The sequence below is a fragment of the Haliotis rubra genome, unplaced genomic scaffold, assembly GCF_003918875.1.
Source record: "Haliotis rubra isolate DU_JTF1 unplaced genomic scaffold, ASM391887v1 Scf643, whole genome shotgun sequence".
Classification (NCBI taxonomy): Eukaryota; Metazoa; Mollusca; class Gastropoda; order Lepetellida; family Haliotidae; genus Haliotis; species Haliotis rubra.
Window position 1 is genome coordinate 405,888 of NW_025767350.1, and position 24,763 is coordinate 430,650.

A 24,763-nucleotide genomic window follows, 5' to 3' on the forward strand; every position below is an offset into this window, starting at 1 on the left:
ACTAGTATCTTACATTCAGTTATCCATAAATTTATTAGATTAAAGAGAGGTAAATTCTATTGTATATTTATAGATTTCCAGAAAGCGTTTGATTCGGTGAACAGGAACAAATTGCTGTACTTGTTGCTGCAAAAAGGTATTCATGGTAAAGTGCATAAACGTTTAACAAATATTTACAAGAACGTAAGGTGCAGTAAGGTGTCTGTTATGCTCAATACATCATGTGGAGTGAGACAAGGTTATATATTGTCACCAGTTTTATTTATAATGTATATTGATGAACTTGTAAATGAAATAATGAAATCTGACGTCAGCGGCATATTTATCGATGATTCTCTGGAAGCATTATCAATATTGCTTTTTACGGAAGATGTAGCTATTTTTGCAGATTCCGTTATCAATCTCCAAAAGAAAATATATATTTTGGTGAGATACTGTGAAAAATGGGGACGAACTATAATCAAAAATAAAACCAAAAGTTGTCGTTGTGAGACACTTTCCCAACAAGCAGAAAAGGCACTTTACCCAATTAAACGTTTTATTAACACATTTTTAAAATCTGCCAATTGAGGCAGCATTCAAGCTTTATGATGGCAAAATTTAGCCTATACTTTTATATGGAGCTGTGCTTTGAGGATGGGAAAAACGTAAACCAATTGAAAAGGTTCATACAAGTTTTTGTAAGTATGTATTACAGATTAGTTCTCTGGCAGAATGCGTTCGTTATCCTAATGAAATATATGCCTATTTTAGCTTTCTTTCGTTTTGGACGAGGATTCTATGTCAACCGCCATATAGATATACAAGGATATGTTATGAAATGTTAGGAAGACTAAATGATAATGGGGATGTGAACTGGGTATCAAAAGTGAGAATGTCATTATTTATATACGGTATCGGCTATGTATGGATAGGACATGATGTTGGTAAAAAAAAAAATTTTTTGAGAATTTTAAACAGCGTTGCAAAGAATGGTATCATAAATGGTATCAATATATACCTTTTTTTCAAATCCTTGACGTTTTATTCAACCATACAGACTGACTATTTTCTTGAAAAATATCTTGTAACTATTAGGTCAAAAGATTTACGGAGATGTTTGACAAAACTTTGTTCTAATCTACATGATTTAATGTTAATTCGTATAGATACTCCCCAAACTAGTAAACTGCGTTTTGTACCTCCTGTGTGACTGACCTAGAAGATGAATTCCATATTACATCAGTATGTCCTCTTTACAATGGGTATCGTGTTAGATATTTACTTGAATGCTGTCGTAATTACCCTCATGTCCAAATGTTTATTGAATTGATGAGAACAAGTGATAAGAATAGACTCTTACGACTTTGTACCTTTCTTAAAAAAGTGTTTGTACTTGGATCAAAACAAAACTCTCTGTGAACATATAGTCATATCTATTGAAGTAATAAGATATATCTTCTCAGTGTGGCGCATATGCATGTTTTTGTCTAATTGTTGTACACATGTTGTACTGTTGGACTTATGGCCATCTATACGAGATGATGATGATGATAACGCAAATGCTTTGATACACATTGGGATTGTTTGGTAGCTTAGTGTATAAAGCGGCCGCTCGTCACACCGAAAACCGGGTCGATTCCCCACAAAGGTACAATGGATGAAGCCTATTTCTGGTGTCTTGGTCTTGATGTTGCGGGAATATTTCTAAAAGCGGCGTTTGATCAGGGTTTCAGCAGTCAAGGCCTTTGAAAAGCATTGAAATGCTTTTAAATTAGACATGTAAGTAGACATTCTCAGATTCAGTGACAAACGTGATTTCGTTAGTGACAAACATAATGTAATCAGTGACAAACGTGATATCATAAGTGACAAACATGTCATCAGTGACAAACGTGATATCATCAGTGACAAACGTGATATCATCAGTGACAAACGTGATGTCATCAGTGACAAACGTGATATCATCAGTGACAAACGTGATATCATCAGTGACAAACGTGATATCATCAGTGACAAACGTGATATCATCAGTGACAAACGTGATATCATCAGTGACAAACGTGATATCACCAGTGACAAAAATGATGCCATCAGTGACAAACATGGCACTGGCAGTTCAGACTGTTTTATACTCATTCTATGATATCGTCTAAAGGATGTAGAGGCTTAGCTAAAAGGTGTGCTAATTATATTTTTATTGTAATTACTTTCATATTTCACATGATCCATTACGACATCAGAGGCCAATAATACAAGACTAAAAAGAATAGTTTTGTAAACTTGACATTTGAAGCGTTTAATTATTGACAATCATGACAATGTGTACGCATTACATAAATTGCACTTAGTGTTCCAGTACTACGTCACTGAGTTCGAAAAGTTTAAAGTCTCGTGATTTTTTTTCCCTGCTTTTATTTCCACTATGTAATCAAGTAATTGAATTCTCGTACTTCATTGGAGTAGAGCTTTGTACAGTATGCTCATTAAAACCAATTTGTAAAGGACCGCTTGTTGATTGCAAAGTCTGTGGATCCTAATCAACCAAATTGTCAGTTATTGATTACCAGCAAAATGGTAAACGCAAAATCAATCAATCACGCAATCACCCGGATCTTCTCAAGTATTGTTAAATAACATGCCCCTGCCATTAAATTATGTTTCGTCATCAGGAAGAGCTGGTAATGAATGTTTTGTCAATATTGTTTTTGATTACCATGTCAACAACATGTTTACGTTTATGATGTCGGAAACATGCACTCATTGTCCTCAATGCTCATCCGTCTGATTCCTGTTACTGTTAATTATTGGGGCAGTAGGTAGCCTCTTTGTTAAAGTGTTAGCTCGTCACGCTGAAGATCTGGGTTCTATTCCCCACGTGGGTGAAGCCCATTTCTGGTGTCCATCGCCCTGATGTGCCATTCTGTGCTGGCATACAGGGGTAACGCTTCATGTATAGTTATATATCTTTCAGTGTTAAGGTGACACTTTTGCCTCATTGTGAGAATTATATTTAATCATGTTTCTTTGTTTTTTCATAAATTGTCCTAACCTTTTCTTTGAGTTTCAATACACTGTTGCAGGTGAATGTTGGTGATTATTTGTAAATTTGCCGGTAACAGTAACATGGCTCTGTGTATCGTTTTGATAAGGCACCATTCACAGTTCTGAGTTGTGTTCCTTGGCTTAGACAGGATCCGCAGATCGTGAGTTGGGATCCTTATTTCGTCACAAATTCTTATTTGTTAGGTAACATTGCGTTGTTGGAAGGCTTAACCAAATTGATAAACGCCTGCCTATTTAGTCCATACGCCTAAATATATCTTAAATATAAAAATATATTTCTTGCGTTATTGTTTTCGGTTGTTTGTGAAACATATTCCTTGGTTCCAGAAAATGTGGAAAATACCATTGCTTACTCGAACACGAGTACAATCTGTTTGCTGAACAAGCTCAATGACATGAACAAGTCCTTCAGCTCCATTTACAGAAACAGGTATTCTCACAGATAAATTCAGTATCAAACTAAATTCAAAGTCTTCAACAAAGTACTATATGCCCAAACTCTTGTCTTTTTCATAGCGATTTCTAAACCTTTGTTTCATATTGAAAAGCGGTATTGATTTTCCATATAGATATTACAGGTTTCTGAGCAAAGTGTCTTCATTGCCCTTGGGTAAAGTATAGAAATGTATAGAAGATTGCTCAAACAAGCTATTTTACTTAGATAATTAGTTCACACACAGAAATAATTTTACAATAATTTGACTGAAAATTCATTGTAATGCTGTTCTTGCATTTGCTGCAATTCATTTGGAAACAGTCAAGGGGTCCAAATTAAAAATTACACAAATCAACGTTCATTCAAAAAGTGCAGAAAGAGTCAAATAATGAGACAGGAATCAGGGAACAGGTCATCAATAGTGAGTGTGACCACCTGGGCGTCCATACACGCCAACATACCTCTCCTCATTGACGTTGCCAGTCGGCGGATGACGTCAGCAGGAATCAAGTCCAAGAGAGTCTGTTCAAGTTCCTCTCGGTTCGCTGGAGGTGGTATCTCATCTGACGATCAGGATGGTCCCAGAGATATTCAATGGGTTTCATGTCTGGAGAACGCGCTGACCCAGGCAATACGATGACGTTAACGCTGTGCAGGTAGCCTCGAACAATTCTGGCGGTGTGAGGCCTTGCGTTGTCGTACTGCAAAATAACCCTTGTTTGGTGTAATCAAATAAAGGGCACCACAAAAGGTCTCAGCACTTCATCCCTGCATCGATGGGCATTCAGATTTCCTCGGATCCACGTCAGCCGTCGTTTCTGACCCGACTGAACCCACTTTCATCTGAAAAGAGCACTCTCTCCCAGTCACGTCGCTGTTCCCGACGTACAGTTCGGTGTAGACGGGTCAAGGACATTCCACGGAAGGGGCGGTAGGCTCGTATACCAGACATATCAAGTCGTCGTGTCCTATTGCTGTTGCCTCCGTTGACGTCGCCGTCAAGGATCTGTTCCGGGGGTGCATCTGCCGGATGTAGCGATCTTCGGCCGGTGTCGTGAAACTTGGTCTTACCGGTATTGGGCGTTCTTGGGTCTGGCTGTTTGCAGGTAGCGGTTTATCAATTTGCTGATGGTGGCCTGGCAGCAGTTGAAGGTTCAACTAACTTTGTGAAGTCCCTATATTGGCACTATCGATCACCCTTTCTCGTTGTGCTTGTGTAAGTCTTGGCATATCCGTGGTGGTCGTTTGGTTATCGCATGCTTGCTCTCTCCAGCATCGGTAATTATGCCACAACTATGCACGTGCATTTGGACCAATGCCCCACAATTACGGTATTTGCTCGGCATTAAGGCAGAGGTGATTGCTCTCAGCCAAAACGTTGCTCGGCATTAAGGTAGAGGTGATTTCTCAGCCAAGCATCATCGGCTTGCCATTAAGATGTTGGTTATTCTGGGCATTAAGGTTTTAGATATTTCTGAGCCAGGTATTTGCATTGTCTTTGAGGTATATGTGATTTCTCAGCCAAACTGTTGCTCGATAATTAAGGTAAAAGAGAATTCTGAGTACATCTCTGATTTGCAACACATCACGGGCTGTCCTCAAGCAAAGCTGACAATGGTAGGATAAGACTGACTGACTGACTGAGTTTAGTTTTACGCCGCTTTTAGCAATACTCCAGCAATATCACGGCGGGGGACACCAGAAATGGGCTTAACACATTGTGCCCATGTGGGGAATCGAACCCGGGTCTTCTGCGTGACGAGCCAACACTTTAACCACAAGGCTACCCCACCGCCCCGGTAGGATAAGAGGTTGCATTTGTGTTATTACACACACTTCTCGCTACCATGTTGTTGTCAAATGCAACTGAAAAGGCCTCTTCTCTGACCTATAGCTTGTTAGAAAGCAGTTATTGCTATTAACAGTACATGGCGTAAAGGTATCTTTCACGAACATCATCAGCTGGAGACCCTTTACACACACAAGGACTTCTCCCAGGAAGCACTGCCATTTCGAACAAACATAAAGAACGTCTTTTGCCTTGCCCGTATTGACAGAAGGGGTACGTTCGCAGTGAGGAACCCGCGCACTCTCCTGATCTGCGCCAATATATCAGGAGGTACCAAACTGCTGTTTTGTTTAAATGCCATCGAGACTTTTAAAACATATGCGATCCTCGCTTTCAGCAGCTTAATGTTTGGAGAAGACAGGGGTAATATTGGATTCGAACCCGTAATCATAGGTTGCGTTTTGTTTCATTGTCTATAATGCTTGTAAATCCTTTTCTTTGTTTCATCCCTTGAATCTGCCCCCGACCCTCAAACGTTGTCCATTGGTTAGAAATTGACTTGTTTCTTAATTTCGCAGTGTATTTTGTACGCTAAGCTGCTTGGATCAAAAAGGTAATTTAGTACGTAAGAATTAAGTTCAATTTTATAGATGTGTAGTAAGCTAAGAGACCGGTCATTTATTGCAGGAATGTGTGCGACAAAGGTTTTCTGGTGCGCTAATGTACTGAAAATAATGACCCCACTCTAATGCCTATTGTCCTATTTTCAGATGATCCTCGGGGTAAATCATCCCGACTCCACCTGAAACGTTATAAATATTATGCAATCTGCCAATGTTGATGTGATCAAGAATGTTAGTTTATTTGTATAGCATGTACAAATTAGAATTAAGAGCAGACCATTTTTATAAATTCATGTGTACAATTGATGTGATGTGTGACCATGCATTTCTCTGTATTATGGGCCAGAGGCCTTTTCCTGAATAAAACTGTCTGTCTGTCAGTCGATAATAAACCCGACTGCCATATTGCGTGGGTACTCCGTGATCTAGTTATAAAGTGTCTCACTGGAAAGCGGGAGGTCGAGAGTTCACACACATCTCAAAACCTATTTATGTTATCCTTCAGCTTCTTTATTGACCTGCAACCATGCCCCAGTGCGTGATCAGATCTACCAAATATTTGTATCTTTATATCTGCCAGACATCACACTCGTAAAGTTCCAAGAGGAACATCGAGTCAACGATATCGAGTTACTGTATATTCTTCTGTCTAAATCGTACAATGAGACGCATTGTTATTGAACTTCAAACGTACAATGTGCATTAGTCCTCCATGTTATTGAACGTTTTATGTTGATGACATAATTGATCGCGGAATATTTTCTTACTAAGCAAATGTGTATTCTACCCAACTGCCCGGAGTGTATACACATACACGTGATCTGAACGTCAGTACATGTCGATATGTAATATTTACTTTATGAATAATACATTGTCGATCGACAATGCTGTTTGAGAGTCCATAAGTCCAATGTAACCTTTGGATAAATGTATGTACTTCCTTGTTAGTGTGAGTGAGTGAGTTTAGTCTTACGCCGCATTCAGCAATATTCCAGCTATATCGCGGCGGTCAGTAAATAATCAAGTCTGGACCAGACAATCCAGCCATCAACAGCATGAACACCGATCTAAGCACTTGGGATACGATGATATGATTCAACCAAGTCAGCGAGCCTGCCTTGTTTTTGTGACTCCTGTATGGATTGTTTGACTCCTGTATGTATTGTTTGTGTGACTCCTGTATGTATTGTTTGTGTGACACCTGTATGGATTGTTTGTGTGACTCCTGTATGGATTGTTTGTGTAACCCCTGTATGCATTGTTTGTGTCACCCCGGTTTGCATTCTTTGTGTGACTCCTGTATGGATTGTTTCACTACTGTATGTATTGTTTGTGTGACTCCTGTATGTATTGTTTGTTGTCTGTGATTGTTTGTGTGACCCTGTATGGATGCATGTTTGTTTGTGACCCCTGTATGGATTGTTTGTGTGACCCCTGTTGTTTCAGTGACTCCTGTTTGTGTCCTGTATGTATTGACTTGTTGTGTATTGTTGTGTGACTCTGCTGTATTGTATTGTTTGTGTGACCCCTGTATTGTATTGTTTGTGTGACTCCTGCAAGCATTGTTTGTGTGACTCCTGCATGTATTGTTTGTGTGACTCCTGCATGTATTGTTTGTGTGACTCCTGCATGTGTTTGTTTGTGTGACTCCTGTATGTATTGTTTGTGTGACTCCTGTATGTATTGTTTGTGTGACTCCTGTATGTATTGTTTGTGTGACTCCTGTATTTATTGTTTGTGTGACTCCTGTATGTATTGTTTGTGACTCCTGTATGTATTGTTTGTGTGACTCCTGTATGTATTGTTTGTGTGACTCCTGCATGTATTGTTTGTGTGACTCCTGTATGTATTGTTTGTGTGACTCCTGTATGTATTGTTTGTGTGACTCCTGTATGTATTGTTTGTGTGACTCCTGTATGTATTGTTTGTGTGACTCCTGTATGTATTGTTTGTGTGACTCCTGTATGTATTGTTTGTGTGACTCCTGTATGTATTGTTTGTGTGACTCCTGCATGTATTGTTTGTGTGACTCCTGTATGTATTGTTTGTGTGACTGACTCCTGCATGTATTGTTTGTGTGACTCCTGCATGTACTCCTGTGTTTGTGTGACTCCTGTATTGTTTGTTTGTGTGTGTGGTTTGTGTGACTCCTGTATGTATTGTTTGTGTGACTCCTGCATGTATTGTTTGTGTGACTCCTGTATGTATTGTTTGTGTGACTCCTGCATGTATTGTTTGTGTGACTCCTGCATGTATTGTTTGTGTGACTCCTGTATGTATTGTTTGTGTGACTCCTGCATGTATTGTTTGTGTGACTCCTGCATGTATTGTTTGTGTGACTCCTGCATGTATTGTTTGTGTGACTCCTGCATTGTTTTTTGTGTGACTCCTGCATGTATTGTTTTTTGGACTCCTGCATGTTTGTTTGTGTGACTCCTGTATGTATTGTTTGTGTGACTCCTGCATGTATTGTTTGTGTGACTCCTGTATGTATTGTTTGTGTGACTCCTGCATGTATTGTTTGTGTGACTCCTGTATGTATTGTCTGCGTGCATGGTGTGCTCTATAGCAACATTGTAAGACACAGCCAAATAGGTGGTCCCAGCCTGATTGATGCACGTTTCTAATGCACTGTTCTGTTTGTATCCTTCAGGAATTACTCATTACAATATATGTCACAGCAAAGTAAGTTGGACAGTCGAAGCGACTTTGTGGATTGGTTGGTCAGACTTGGTGACTTAGTTGCTTACATATCATCATACTCCAGTGACTCACATCCTTCAGCCTTACTCTGATAGTGTGGGTTCAAATCCCAGATCATCTCAACCACGGCAAGGTACTACAGTCTGTACTTTACAGAGAAAGTGTAATCCTACATATATAATGTTATATTTGACCACTTTCTAAATGCCATTGTGTATTCATAGTTTCAGCCATGGGAGCCATGAAAATTTTCACTCGGCACAGGGGTACACAAAGATAATGATCTAGAATACCATCAGAAGCTGTGGGGGCTGGGTTGGTTAGATTTCTTACTTTTAGTGCTGGCAATTAGGTGCCTCACTCTGAGAGTGAAATGGGACTCCCCAAAAGTACTAGGATCTGTACTTCACTCATCCTCGATAATCTCCAGAGTATATGTTACGATCAATCTCCACTATACCCTGGATGCATCCACGGCTTGGCCCGATAGTTTTATTACCTCCCTTGGCTGGCTCTGCATTCTCACAGTAGCCAATCAGCTAAGCCGTCGTTACAACCGAGCTTGCCAGTGTCAAGAAAGATAGCGGTCGCAGTCACAAAGGTTTGTTGGCAGTGCCACTCAGATTTTGGGGGAAATAATACTGACAAATTGACAGATCTGAAACTTTAAAAAAAAATACATGAAAGAACTCCTTCTACCTCTTTCAGAGTACCTCTACATCAATTGGGTTGCCAAGTTTAAACGGTTAGATAATTTAAGAAGCGAAAGTGAGTTGTGATTGGTACACTCAACTTCCCAGCGTAGACACCTGATCGGATAAAAAGCCAGCCAAGGGAGGTAATAAAATCATCGGTCCAAGCCATGGATGCATCCAGGGTATAGTGGAAATTGATTGTAATGTATACCCTGGAGATTATTGAGGATGGTACTTCACTAAGAAAGTATAATATCATACATGACATATGTTGCATGAATATTTCGGTTGACAATTTGGTTTTCCACTTATAACATCCACTTTGTAGGGTCCAAGAATCAACAGCCTATTAACAGGTGTACAATCAGTTTACAGTTTACTTTTAACAATACATTTTGAAAAAACAGAAAACAAATCATCAGTAACTCCTAAAAGTTTATTTTATGGTTATCTCAACGATGCAGGCAAGTTAATACACAACACAAATGGGATTGCTGCAGGATTATATAAACACAATATATATCAATGGTCTACAAACAACCCCATCCTGAAACATGGAAACATTAGCACTATGGTGTAGAGTTGGCTACTAAATTATACATTAGTAACAGAACAAATAAGGGACTAAAACGATTGGTATTTAAAGCAGTTGTATTAGACTCTTGCTATGCATGACTGAGTTATCTCCCTTTGTATGAAACTCATGAGACGCATACAAACTTAACGCATCTTGCCTTTTGTATGTAAGTTAAATATACGCAGAAGAATAGGCGATTTACTTAACACATTTGGTGACTTGAAGAAATCAGTATTTAAAACTAAGCATGGAAAAGGCCTTGTCATTCATGGGTTAAGTTAAGTAACTTGGGGTCATTAGAGTCAAATACTATTGGAGTAAAGCTCAAGTTTTGCTTTGAAAACTGCATATGCACAGATTCGTGACTGGAAGAATCACACATATATGTGGAGAGGCTGGGCAAACAATACAAACAGGTTTAATAATCGTCAACAAGAGACCAGGAGAACACATTTAAGTAAGCAGAGATAATGCCAACAAACTGTTTCTGTGAGAATAAATAAAAGTCAGAAACTTCACTGATGCAATGAGCATATTCTCTTCAAAGTCTTTAAGTTACACCACCTCATTAAAAGGGTTTTGTCAACAGCAAAGATGTGGCATCATGCAAGGTTCCCATCTCCCTCTACTGCTTTTTCCCTTGATTGGCAACTTTCTCCATGGCAGCCTTCACCTTTTCCTGATCAGCCAGGTATTCACTGCTTACAGGTCTGAGATCTTCATCCAGTCTGTACACTAACGGAATACCTGCAAGGACAGAATGAGTGAGATCGAGAATGGTTTTACGCCACTTTTAGCAATATTCAAGAGATATCACGGCAGGGAAGACCAGAAATGGGCTTCACACATTGTACCCATGTGGACAATCGAACCCGGGTCTTCGGCGGAACAAGTGACCGTTCTTGTTTTTGGTGAAAGTTTGGGCTTTTGATTACAGACACATCTAAATATTATCACAACAGTTTATATTCCTTAAAAGGACTCTATATCGAAAACATGTGTTGTATCACACAGTACGTGTGTTAAATATATACGAAAGAAATCGAAATTTTGATTTTGAAGGAGTGAGTGAGTTTGGTTTAGGCAGCTTTTAGCGATATTCCAGCAATATCATGGCGGGGGACACCAGAAATGGGCTTCACACATTGTACCCATGTGGGGAATCGAACGCGGGTCTTCGGCATGATGAGTGAACACTTAAACCTCCAGGCTACCCCACCGCCCCTCTTGATTTTGAAATATTGAAGCAAAAATGTCAATCTAAGGTGCTGTGTCTGGCCTTAGGGCCAATGATAAAATGAGCTGATTTGGGTTTAACAATGCGTTTAGCATTGTTGCACTTACACAGCGAGATGCATGTATATATGAAAAGTTTGAAATTACTCAAAGTCTTCAATCAGATCCCAGGGCATGCAATCCTGAAACTTGCAAACCCTGTTAAAATGTTGCCTCTCCAAAAGTCTTCATTTAACATGGAGCCAAAGTGGTACGAAGTGTTTTCCGTCATATACACATATTTCAATTTCAGAGCAAGTCATACCTCAGAAAAATTTAATTCCTGACCCCAATTTTTAAACTCATCTTAGATCATAACCATTAAAAGCATTATGTTAAACTTGAGTTCCCTAACAAAAAGCTGAAAAGCAAGGAACAAGAGATATAACTCTATAAAAATGAACTTTAGATACCAATTTTCAAACTCCTTATAGATCATGACCACTATAGTCTGTTTGCAGTGAAAACGTACCGATGAATTTCACTTTAAACAAAAAAAGTAAATCAAATAAAGTGAAATTAAGATTGCGTATCCTCATAATTTTACCTTGCCAATTAAACATTTTAATTTCAGTTTTTTATTAAACTTAGGATAAAAGTTGTCTAACAGACGATCATAGATTTAAATCGCTATTATTGGTTTGTATTACAAGGGAGTAAACGCAGTTATTGAAACAGTGATACAAATGCACGTGCAGTACGTGATGAGCGTTAACTTAGACCAACCCTACTTGTTCTCGGTGTTTCATTTAATGTGCATACCCCCTTGTAATACAAACCAATAATAGCGATTTGAAACTATGATCGAATACCAATGTTTGAATACACTCAGTGCAGGAGAGTGATCAGAACACCATCTCAAACAAATGAAATTTGAACATACTTATAATTAAATCTGATCACACTCGATCCAAGTTTAATATTTGAATTTAAATATACATGTAAAAGATTTCAGGGGTCCTTTTCCTCTGCATAGATTGTTCCAAGTAGTGTTGGGAATTGGTTATAATCTCACAATTGATGATTGGTTCATTACAACCGATCAATCATTGAAAATAATTGGTTAACGTCATTTATCAAATTCTCCTGGTTATGTTTGTTAATGCACAAAAAATATAGAAAAAAATATGTACCTCTTTCAGGGTTTTGTCTTTGCAAATTGCATAAAATGCATTACAAATTTCACATCTTAAAGGATGACTAGTCTTTAAGATAAATTCAATCATGACAAGGAACGAGCTTGTAGTGCTTATGAAATGTAACAGACAAAACCAACCTTGTGAAAAATGTTGTTAATGCAAACAAGTGTTCCAAAATTGTTTGTGTTCGATTATGAGAAAACGTGATAGATTGCTTGGTCGTTTAGTCATTGCGACCAATCTTCGATTATTTCAACTAATCGAACCACCACTAGTTCCAAGAGCATGCAAACTTCGGGAAACAGTAGCTCACAATTTATATCTCGCACTACTTACATATTATGCCAAGATGGTGCTTCTGTGTAACTTGAATCTGCTATACAGCCTTGTTTGGGATATATTTCCTGTACATTGTTACAATAATATCAGACTTGTTTCATGGATCATGTAACTTACCGGTGGGAATGTTCAGACCGACGATGTCTGAATCCGAAACATTGTCTAGGTATTTCACGAGGCCACGCAGACTGTTCCCGTGAGCTGAGATAATAAGTCTTCGTCCAGCCTGGAACAACATAACAATGTTGATATGCTAGATAAGTTTATTTTACAGCTGTTGAAATAAAATATTTTATCATACAATGGATAGCGCTCTGGGCAGGATAAAGCCAACAGATATTTTCGGTATATGTTTGGGTCGTGTACACACATGCAAATCAGAGAGGTCATATGCAAATTTTAGGGACTACTTTCACAGTGTAAACAAACATGGCGTCACGCCCATCTATTGGCGATCATGTCCGGATTGATGGCACTTTGTTTGGGGGTCCAGTGCTGGGTGGCAACAAAACTGTAAACATTATCCCAGCAAAAACTTCACCAGCACCGAAACTTAGGCATCATGTGATCACTGACTCAGACAGCAGGCACAAAAATCTCGAATAAACTGAATGTTTGACACTTTGTCAGTCGACAAGTGAGCGTGCAGAATGTCACACAAACATAAACGTGTATCTGTTGTTAAAAAGGTTAATTGAAGGTTTCTGAAGTTCCACACGATCAGTAGAAAAATCTTACCAAGCTTGTGACGTAACATATTACTACACACGTATTTTTTACGTCATAGATATCTGTGCACATTCCATGAAGTTTAGTTTTATTATTTGTGGCAATTGAAATCACACTTTTTTTAAATAAGAAATTAAGAATGCCATTGTATGATAAACACGAGTGTGATAACCTATATTTAAATAGAGCTTTATTCAAAACTTCAGTCTCGTACAAGGAAGCACCTGATATATATATATATTCCAATGAATTGAGTTTTTTGGTTGGAAGTATTGTTTACATGATGAGCGTGAAGTCCTTATGTTACATGGCATACCAACTTGCATAAGAAGTTGTGATGAAAACAGAAAAATTTGATTGTACTGATATTTTTAGAATCATGTCATTTAAATCATCCTCGAGACAAAACTAAGGTGGCGAACGGTTCCAGGACCCACTTGCACAAAGCGATCTTAGCACTATGACAGTCTTAAGAATGTTACAGGAGTTAAGATCACCTTAACGCTTAGTGCAAGTGGTCCCAGGATATTTAGCATCATAGAATGGACATACAAAACTGGACAATCAAGGAGTGAGTGAGTGAGTAGAGTTCTACGCCGCACTCAGCAATATTCAAGCTATATGCCCCGACAATCCAGTGGTCAACAGCATGAGCATCGATCTACACAATTGGGATATGATGACATGCTTCAACCAAGTCAGCAAGCCTGATCACCCAATACTGTTAGTCGCCTCTTACAACAAGCTAGGTTACTGATGACCAATTTTAACCCGGATCTTCACAGGTACAATCAAGGATGGTGCTGAGGCAAAGTTTACCTTGATGTCTGGTACGATGTCACTCTCCCAATATGGCATCACCCTGGCAACTGTATCCTTCAGACACTCACAGGCAGGGATGTCAGACTTTGGCAGATCCTGCAGCATCCAACACAACAAACCATAAACTGACATGAGGGCTTTGACATTACTTGTACTTAAATGCCAACAGTATCAATGGCACAGTTAAATTCATGACACAATTGAAAAAAAAATCTGCTTTTTGAAGGCACCCAAAACACTTTAATAATTGTAAAACATCTGTGACAAAGGTTAAAAAAAAGAACAAAAAACATAAAAGACAGGCATCAAGAATATATATCACTATGACCTATTAACCCTTTTCTAAACGTGGGTGCATCAATTCCTAAATTTCACTTTGCTTACTTTGCACAATACAGTTTGGACTCAAAAAATTTCACTCACAATTTTTTTTTTCAACTCTAGCTTAATCACCTGCAGTGATAGGACAGATTTTTTTACTGTGCACCGTGCACAAAATAACAATAGAATTCAAGTAGGCACTGTGAGTTTTTGGTTTGGTTTGTTGTTTAACGCTGCACTCAGCAATATTCCAGCTATATGGCAGCGGTCTGTAAATAATCGAGTCTGGATTAAACAATCTAGTGATCAACAGCATGAGCATCGACCTACGCAATTGGGATACAATGAGTCAACCAAGTCAGCAAGCCTGACCACCCAATCCTGTTTGTCACCTCTTACAAAAAGCAAGGGTTACTGAAGATCAATTCTAACCCAGATCTTCACGGGTCACACACTATGAGAGAAATATTACTACATTTTATATCAGGAATTACACGGGTGTCTGGATTCATGGACCCAGAGACCAGCGTTACGGAGAGGGATGCTGTACGCTCCAGGGCTGATACAATTCACTCACATATTCGGTGAATCAAACCATATCCGTAATTCAATTCAAATTGTTATGCATTACCACTAGAATCGAATATTCATGAATTTTTTCAAAAGGACTGTTTTCACCTGAATTGATCAAAACAAGATATGCAAAATGGAATGCCTGCACACCAGGCAGTACATAGAAATTGGTAAGCTGGAACTTATTTTAATGAATTTAATTTTTATCACGAATATGGGTTCTGACAAAATGAAAAACAGAGTCATCAGAAGATGACATATCCCCCTGGCCCCCACAAATTTGAAAGAACAAATCATGTGACAGTTACTTAAAGTCCAAGTTGATTTTTTTTTAGACTAAGTCCAAATCGTTTCCATGGAAATCATGAAAAATATAATTGTAAAATCTGTAAATACCAAAAGGACCCACTACAAGATCTGTTTGATATACCATTCTGCCAAGTCTTGAAGAAAGATATTGAACAGTTTTCGAGTTGTGCTCCGGAAAAGAAGCCCACCTCTCCAAGTCCAAATCGTTTCCATGGAAACCAAGAAAACTAAAAATGACAAAAATCTGTAAATAGCAAAAGGCACCACTCTAGGTTCTTTTTGATATATCTGCCAATTTTTGTTGAAAGATATTGAATGTTTTTTGAGTTATGCTCCGGAAACAAAATGATTATGGACGAACAGACTGACGGACAGAAGGACAGACGAGGCATTGACTATATAGCCCCCCGCATTACATGCCGGGAGATAATAAAACAAAAACGTACAATGCACTGACATATATAATCAATGAACGATTTCATGACTGACTGCTAGGTTGGAAGTGGACAAGAAAAGATTGTAGAGAAATTGATAAACTTGAACTACAATAGAGTGAGTGAGTGAGTTTAGTTTTACGTTGCTTTGGCAATATTCCAGCAATATCATGGCAGGGGACACCAGAAATGGGCTTCACACCTTGTACCCATGTGGGGAATCAAACCTGGGTCCTCGGCATGACAAGCGAATGCTTTAACCACTAGACTACCCCACTGCCCCAGAACTACACTAGAGCCACCACTGACATACTTACATCATACTTCCTCTCTTTTCCTGACCATCTCTCATCACTCTCCTCCAGGGCAGGGGGAGGTATGTCGTAGGATCGCCGCCAGATCTGAAACAGACACAAGTTCCTTCATCAACTCCAAATCAGCATCAGTGTAGAAGGCTTGTATGAGTGAGTGAGTGAGTGAGGCTTTACGCTGCTTTTAATAATATTTCAGCAATATCACAACAGGGGACACCATAAATGGGCACCACACATTGTGCTGATGCGGGGAATCGAACCCGGGTCTTCGGCGTGACAAGTGACCAATAACCATAAGCTACCTCACCGCCCCCAAGGCTTATATGAAATTATTCACATCAACGTGATAACACAGCTTTCATAGGTTGTGTGCACAGCTTTTTTCAAAACATTCGGCTGCACAGATAATTTTAAAAACAATATGTAGAGCAGAATCTCATACAAACCCTATTTTGATGAAATAACGTTTAAATTTACACACACAATATGCAAAGTCACATCTTTATTCATGGGCTGTTTCATAAACGATGTTCAGAATGCAGATTTTGGTAGTGAGTGAGGGAGTGAGTAGAGTTTCACGCCAATTTTAGCAATATACCAGCAATATTACGGCAGGGGACATGAGAAATGGGCTTCACACATTGTACCCATGTGGGGAATCGAACCTGGGTCTTCAGCGTGAGGGGCAAACGCTTTAACCACTAGGCTACCCCACCGCCCCTAATTTTGTTAATACTGCATGCATTAACATGCCACCTCTCACCAGTGACAGGAAATAAGTTGAATTTTGGCACTTTTGCTCAAAGTTACTTTTCTGATATTTTCCAATAATCAACTGATATATAACTAACGATAATCGATGTCTATCATCCATAATAATAGCAGCCCTACGTCCTTGACATTGTGTACCTTCACTTGATCTTCGCCGTGTTTCTCTGCAGTCTCAGATTTGTTCAGCCCCTGTAGTCCTCCATAGTGACGTTCGTTGAGACGCCAGCATCGCTTAACAGGGATCCAATGATGATCAGTTGCATCTTGGATGTAGAACAGTGTCTTGATGGCTCTCTTCAATACACTGGTGTAAGCCACATCAAACTCAAAACCCTTCTCATTCAGGATCTGTTGGAATAAAATTTAAACATCTTATCCATGTCAGTGATAACAGCATGCTATAATCATTATTAAAAAATATCACATTATATCAAAGGATATACTTTGTAGTGGTGGTCTGATTAATTGAAATAATCGAAGATTGGTCGCAATGACAAAACGACAAAGCAATCGATCATGTTTTCTCATAATCGAACACAAACAATTTTGGACCACTTGTTTGCACTAACAATATTTTTCAAAGGGTTGATTTTGCTCGTTCCAAGTCATGGTTAAGTTTATCTTAACAACTCCCGGAAGTTTAGGTTCCTAACACACTAGTCATCTTTTAAAATGTGAAATTTGCAAATGCATTTTGTGCAATTTGCGAAAAAAAACGAGAGAACTACATGTTTTTTCTCTATTTTATGTGCATTAACAAACATAACCAGGAAAATTTGATAAATGACGCTAACCAATTATTTTCGATGATTGATCGGTTGTAATGAACCAATCATCAATTATGAGATTTACACCAATACCCAACACTAATACTTTGTGGACAGAAGCAGTAATAAAGTCTTCATGATCATCATGTCTAAGATACTTCATGAACAATATTTGTTTGTTTTGTTGCTTAATGCTGCATTCTTCCAGCTACTTGGTGGTGATCTCTAAATAATTGTGTCTGGACCAGACAATCCAGTGATCAACATCATGAGCATCAATCTATGGAGCTGGGAACCGATGACATGTGTCAACCAAGTCAGCAAGCCTGACCACCCGACCCTCGTTAGTCGCCTCCGATGACAAGCATGGGTTGCTGAAGATCAATTCTAAATGGGATCTTCACATGTAGAACAGTATTCAACACTGTAGCAGACTAATCAGGGCTTGACATCCACCCAAATTCCCGAACAAGACCGCAGGACCAGTAACTTTTAACAATCACTGGTCCTTACAGATTCTTACTGGTCCTGCTAAGGGACTCTTATTGACAGACGTAAATATCTACTGGATATCAAAGTTGCACTGGTCCTGTCAACATTTTACGACTCGGGCCAGTGGGATAGCGTGAATGTCAAGCCCTGATAATCACCCATTCTCACTAATGAGGTGCAATTGATGTCGCCAACCATTTGTTCAAAATCCAACAAATATTGTGCCCAGTATTTGCATTATTTACAAAGTCATATACTCGCCCTACCCACTAAATACTGATTTCAGGCCTTCTGTCCTTATATTGGCAATGCAGGAAAAGTCAAAGTGGGCTAAACTATATGTACGTTAATGTCGCCATGTCGTAGACGATTCACTTAGTTAACATTTTTGGTTAATACTGTCATTTTGATATTGCAGTTTGAGTTTCAGATTATGCATTTAAAGAACAATATACTTATTATGCAGCATTCAAATGAGAATAAACCATCCAAATCGGAATAGTTATAGAGCGTTGAAACGTTGTCGCCAAACTTTGGATACATACGTTGTGTTTTTCTGGATGACAGTGTAGCAGCATACCTTTCTGGCTTGAGGTAGTTACAATATCAATTATTTGTAGTCAAAACATTTACCATTTTAATTACAACAGGTTTTTACTATAAGTATAGTTCAATATTGGAAAAAATACTATTCAACACCATGAACAAGATGCGTAGAAATCAAGCAATACATACGTTATCATGCCAATAAATACTTTAATATTTATACCACTTCATACGAAACATTATACCAACAACACACATTTCTAGTATTGTACAGCTCATATCACGATCAGTAGTGTGTATAGATTTACGAAAATGAAAATGACAACCATTGAAAATAAATACGTAACCGATACATACGTTATTAGAAAGTACGGAACTAAGAGATCCAAACTATATGATTAGATTACCTCCTTCTTGTGACGACAGTTTGGTTTGGAGGGAAATCATATCAGTTGAGTTTCATGAGGTAATGTTGTTTAAAATTCAGTTAATAGCATGCATAATTAAAGACATCATGTTAAACATGTTACAAAGTGTAATTCTTTCAAATTGTCATGTGTTTTAACTAGCATCATAACAAACAGGAAAGCGATGCTGATGCTGTTACCGCATCATTTGGTGGTCCAGTTTTCGATCAAGGCATGCTAAAGTAACTGATACATACGTTAGCAATGGTAACTTACCGTTGGTAAACAACATTTGTTGAAGGTTTCAAATGTGAATTTCATATCATTTGCACCCAGAAACTTTGGGTTTATAAAATATTAAGACTTAAACTGGCTATCAGTGTTATTTAATGCTGTTTTATTTTCTCATGAGCTCTGTGTCTCCTCTCTGAATGATATGAATATTGATGTGAATATTTGATAGTTTAATGGGATGAAAGGATTGATGTACAAATGAAAGGTACTTTAGTAGCTTATCAGACAGGTAATATATTTGTAATAACATTTGGATTAGTCCTGGATCTATGTTATGTGAAAGGGCATAATAATATGGTAACGTATGTATCGAAATGTATTATACATACGTTACTCATTTGTTTCTTATTCCAGATGGGAAAAAAGAGAGCAGAAATTCATAGAGAATATCGGGAAAGGCAGAACCGTCTTCCTTGAGAAACAACGATTGAGGATACAGTCCTATTATGTTCCTTTTGCCAAATTTATGACGATAAATATTGATTACCCGATATTTTCTTTATGTAATACGCTAAACAGTAAAGGAAGAAAAGACAGAATCTTGTAATCCTAAAAAAGGATGTTGATGTGTTTTAATTGATGTTTTAGGTCAGAAAAAGTATTATTCTTCATGATAAAAACCTTAATTAGTAAGGCTGTAACGATTCACTCGCATATTCGGTGAATCGAACAGTAGCCCTTCATGAATTCAATTCGTTATTCGTGGTCACCAGAACCGAATATTCATGAATATTTACAATTTTTTTAAGGGAGTGTGTTTTACTTGAACCCTTATGTCCTTTTTCAAAACGAGATATGCAAGAATGCAATATGTATTAGCCTTGTAGTAGCCCAAGTCATGTTAGTTTGCCAAGGCTGCACATGTTACTGTCAACTATAACTATTACATACTAAATTTGAGTGTCATGAGATGACTGGTGAGACAAATTAACACTGTCAACATGGGCATTCAATATTGTGCATCAATGACTAAACTACAATATTGTATTCATGAATAATTATTCATATTCGTTACCTAATATTCATGATACGTATCATATTCGCAACAGTGTATTCATTACAGCCCTATGACCAGTACATAGTATTGAAACAATTGAAAGTTGGGCATCATACGTTACTGTTACGTGTTTGTACTGCAAAAAGTGAATTTTCGTGAATTTTATGTTGTTGCAACTGCCAATCGATCAAGTATTTTGCTACTCATTTTTTGGTCTACTACGCCCACAGATTGTTGGCAAATCTAGTTATCAGGTTTGATTTGAGACTGTTTTTTTGCAATTTGTTGGTATTTTTTATATGAAAAATCTGAGTAATATTGGCTAGTGTTGGGAATTGGTTAAAATCTCATAGTTGATGATTGGTTCATTACAACCAATCAGTCATCGAAAATAATTGGTTGGCTTTATTCATCAAATTTTCCTGGTTATGTTTGTTAATGCACAAAAAATAAAGAAAAAAATTTTAGTTCTTTCGAGATTTTTGCAAATTGCACAAAATGCATTTGCAAATTTTACATCTTTAAGGGATGACTAGTATGTTAGGAACATAAATTTCCGGGAGTCTTTAAGATAAATTCAACAGGGAACGAGCTGGTAGTGCTTATGAAATTGAACAGACAAAACCAAGCTTGTGAAAAATACTGTTATAGCAAAAACGTGTTCCAAAATTGTTACTGTTCGATTATTAGAAAACATGATCGATTGCTTGGTCGTTTCGATTATCTCGATTAATTGGACCACCACTAATAATGACAAACAATGTGTGTAAGTCAAAGGACTTCTAAAGTTTTGAGCAGACATGTATGTTCCTAAATCGCCTAAACCAATGTGGTTTAATTAAAAGGTTACTCAAATAATTCATCACATTGTCACATAATTCTCTAGTCAGAAAAACTAGTCATGTACACATCACTATCAGATGATAATATTTTATAATGCAAGGTGCCCCATTTCCATACCAGCTGTATGGTTATTTGTAAAATGGTGCTGCTGAAAAAGTGATATGTAACATACCATATGCCAAACTTTCCAAATAAAATGTGTTTGCTCGTATTTTGTGTATTCGGTTTTTGACTTACAACGCTTACCCATTTGCACCTCTGTGAGAATGGACATAATACAGAAATCCCCATAGGCATTTTGGACAGGGTTAGTCCCCAGCACACGATCATGTGACTACACCTTTCATATCATGCAGTGCAGTGGGTTACCCTAGTGATTAAAGTGTTCGCTCATCACGCCGAAGACCATTGTACATGGGTACAATGTGTGAAGTCCATTTCTGGTGTCCCCCGTGATATTGCTGGAATATTGCTAAAAGCGACGTAAAACCATGCTCATTCACTCACTCACTCATATCATGCAACTAAGTAGATTGTGTTGACAGTCAGGGTATTCAAGATATACCAAATAGTACTGATGTTATTAACATACTGAATTCATTAAAGTCATTTCCATGAATTAGAATCACAAAATGTACATATTTATTCATGAGAGTTGTGTAGTTACGTATCATGAAATCAAATGCATCTCTGCATGATGTTTGTAGAATTACATATTTTTATTGAGCCATTTGCTGCTTATAACCGAGTCATTGTTTGAGAGGTTTTTGTGGGGCAGTGTGTAGTTTTGGCTTGTTTCGGGGTTTTTTTTCACATTTAGCATGTTTAGAGGGAAAGACTTCTGCCCGTATCCCCCCCTTAAATTTCCTTCTAGTTAAATTATATCACCTGAATATATATTCCTCATCTGATAGATTCTAAGGATGCGTTTTAACGTGTTTCTTTAACTGTTCTCTAACATACTGAAAGACATATCGGGAGTACTGCACTTTGCCGGGCGCACTTTTTCAGATTAATTAGCGCTGTTGGGGTTCCCTAACCCTAACCCTAACCCTAAGGATCGTAAAGGGTGCCTAACCCTAAACTCTAACCCTAAGGATCGTAAAGGGTGGCATACACTGACTAACTGTAACTTGGTTACATGTTGACTGTAACTTGGTTACATGTCGACTGTAACCTGGCTACTGACTGTAACTTGGTTACATGTCGACTGTAACCTGGCTACTGACTGTAACTTGTTACATGTTGACTGTAATATGGCTACTGACTAACTGTAACTAGGTTACATGTTCACTAACCTGGCTACTGACTGACTGTAACTTGGTTACATAGTGACTGTAACCTGGCTACCGACTAACTGTAACTTGGTTACATGTTGACTGTAATCCGGCTACTGACTGTTAATTGTTACATGTTGACTGTAACCTGGCTACTGACTGACTGTTAATTGGTTACATGTTGACTGTAACCTGGCTACTGACTAACTCTAACTTGGTTACATATTGAATGTAACCTGGCTACTGACCAACTATGCAGTACCTCATTCGCTCTGGACAGCCATTACCGTAAAATACAAAATTAAAAATAAAACTGAAAGAGGATCCAATATAATACAAGTAGGCAAGTAGAGTAATACTGCGAATACGGTACAGTGAACTACACCAGTCGGGACTGGGGAAAATGTTGTATTAGACCAGATCGTGACCATAAACAAAATTATATTATTTATTATTCTGATTAGATACCTGTTGTTGGATTAGTGAAGTGGGTTCATTTTACGCCGCTTTCAGGAAATATTCCAGCAATATCACGGCAGGGGACACCAGAAATGGGCTTCGCACATTGTACCCAGCTGGGGAATCGAACCCGGGTCTTCGGCGTGACGAGCGAACGCTTTAAAAGGTCACATAAACCCTGGGGTACAAATACATAAATCACTAACTGGCATCGTTATAAATGAAACCCCCAAGTCATTAAAACTACTCATTTCGACCTTTAATTGACTTAAATCGACCTTTTGACAACAGTGCACAATTCTCACCCGCGAACGAAATTTCAACCAATCAGAGCGGCGCGCCTCTGTGACGTCATATGAGGAATAGCTTTGAGAGCCGATGCAGAATTCATCTACATTTTAGGGGTTAAATTATCTTGTTTACAGGCTTGTATAAACCCTGAAATCGTGACAACTGTTGTGGAAAATGAAAGCTATATGTTCTCACAATCTACTGTCATTTAATTTTGTCTCCTGCTTTGCCTAGTTTCCGAGTTACAACTTGTTTTCATAAACGATTCTGTCAAAATCGATTGGTGTCGTTAGGCCCCTATTTGTATAATGACAGATCCAAATTGATCCCATTTCTGTGTTGTTTTACCTCGATATTTAATCATGTCATGTAAAAAAATCTGTTTGTATTCCTCAAAACGAGTGTCGGCCCATAAGTTTTCACATGCAATACAGCAATTAATACTCCCTCGTTGTAACCCGTGTTAGGTGGTATAAACCTACACATGCTATTTGTCATCATTCTGCTTATAACCGAGTCATTGTTTGAGAGGTTTTGTGGGGCAGTGTGTAGTTTTGGCTTGTTTCGGGGTTTTTTTCACATTTAGCATGTTTAGAGGGAAAGACTTCTGCCCGTATCCCCCCCTTAAATTTCCTTCTAGTTAAATTATATCACCTGAATATATATTCCTCATCTGATAGATTCTAAGGATGCGTTTTAACGTGTTTCTTTAACTGTATCTGAACATACTGAAAGACATATCGGGAGTACTGCACTTTGCCAGGCGCACTTTTTCAGATTAATTAGCGCTGCTGGGGTTCCCTAACCCTAACCCTAAGGATCGTAAAGGGTGCCTAAACTCTAACCCTAAGGATCGTAAAGGGTGGCATACCCTTACCCTAAACCCTAAGGATCGTAAAGGGAGCATCGAGGGCTGCGCCCGGTAAAGTGTAGCCGTCTTACTAAATAATATCTGGACAGATCATAATAAAGCGTCATATTCTGCTAGCATTGTCTAAATCATAAATGATCTTGACTTAAGTCAAGACTAATAGTACCGGTAATCAAAATCTGAAAATGTCACCTCTCCTGCGCTTTTCGCCTCTGCAATGCCTGTCTCAGATAAATCTGCATCGTGCCATCCGCAAAATTTGTTGAGTTTATTCCATTCGCTCTCACCGTGGCGGACAAGCACCAGGGTATATTTCACTGGTTTTGTGCTACCCTCCTTGGTGGCCATGGTCGAGTATGATAAGTTCGAGAGGACGACCTTGAGAGTGTGTTGTCCTTGGCCCAATGTCTTCCGCAAATAATTCGGAACGTCTCGGATATCTCCGGCAAGCAACTTGTCTGTGCGTAATGCCCCGAGTTTCAATAAAATGAAAATTGTAGCTCCTAATGCTAAGCATTCTAAGGGAGGTAATTCATTTTACAGACCAACTATTTTTCTCTGTACTATACGTTTGCAGGTTCGTACCTCCCTGCGAGAAAAACCAAATATGGTAATGTTGTTAAAG

At 38.4% G+C, this 24,763-nt stretch overlaps 1 protein-coding gene across 1 annotated transcript; it reads right to left on the bottom strand.

Moving 5' to 3' along the window:
* Positions 1-10,037: 10,037 nt before the first annotated feature.
* LOC124256918 (2,3-bisphosphoglycerate-dependent phosphoglycerate mutase-like) lies at positions 10,038-24,562 on the bottom strand. Its single transcript, XM_046690890.1, has 6 exons — positions 24,331-24,562; positions 17,033-17,242; positions 16,127-16,210; positions 14,170-14,268; positions 12,739-12,847; positions 10,038-10,615 (listed from the first exon to the last, which is right to left on the bottom strand). The coding sequence occupies exons 1-6, from the start codon at positions 24,484-24,486 to the stop codon at positions 10,494-10,496; spliced, it is 780 nt and encodes a 259-aa protein (XP_046546846.1). The 5' UTR covers positions 24,487-24,562; the 3' UTR covers positions 10,038-10,493.
* Positions 24,563-24,763: the final 201 nt, after the last annotated feature.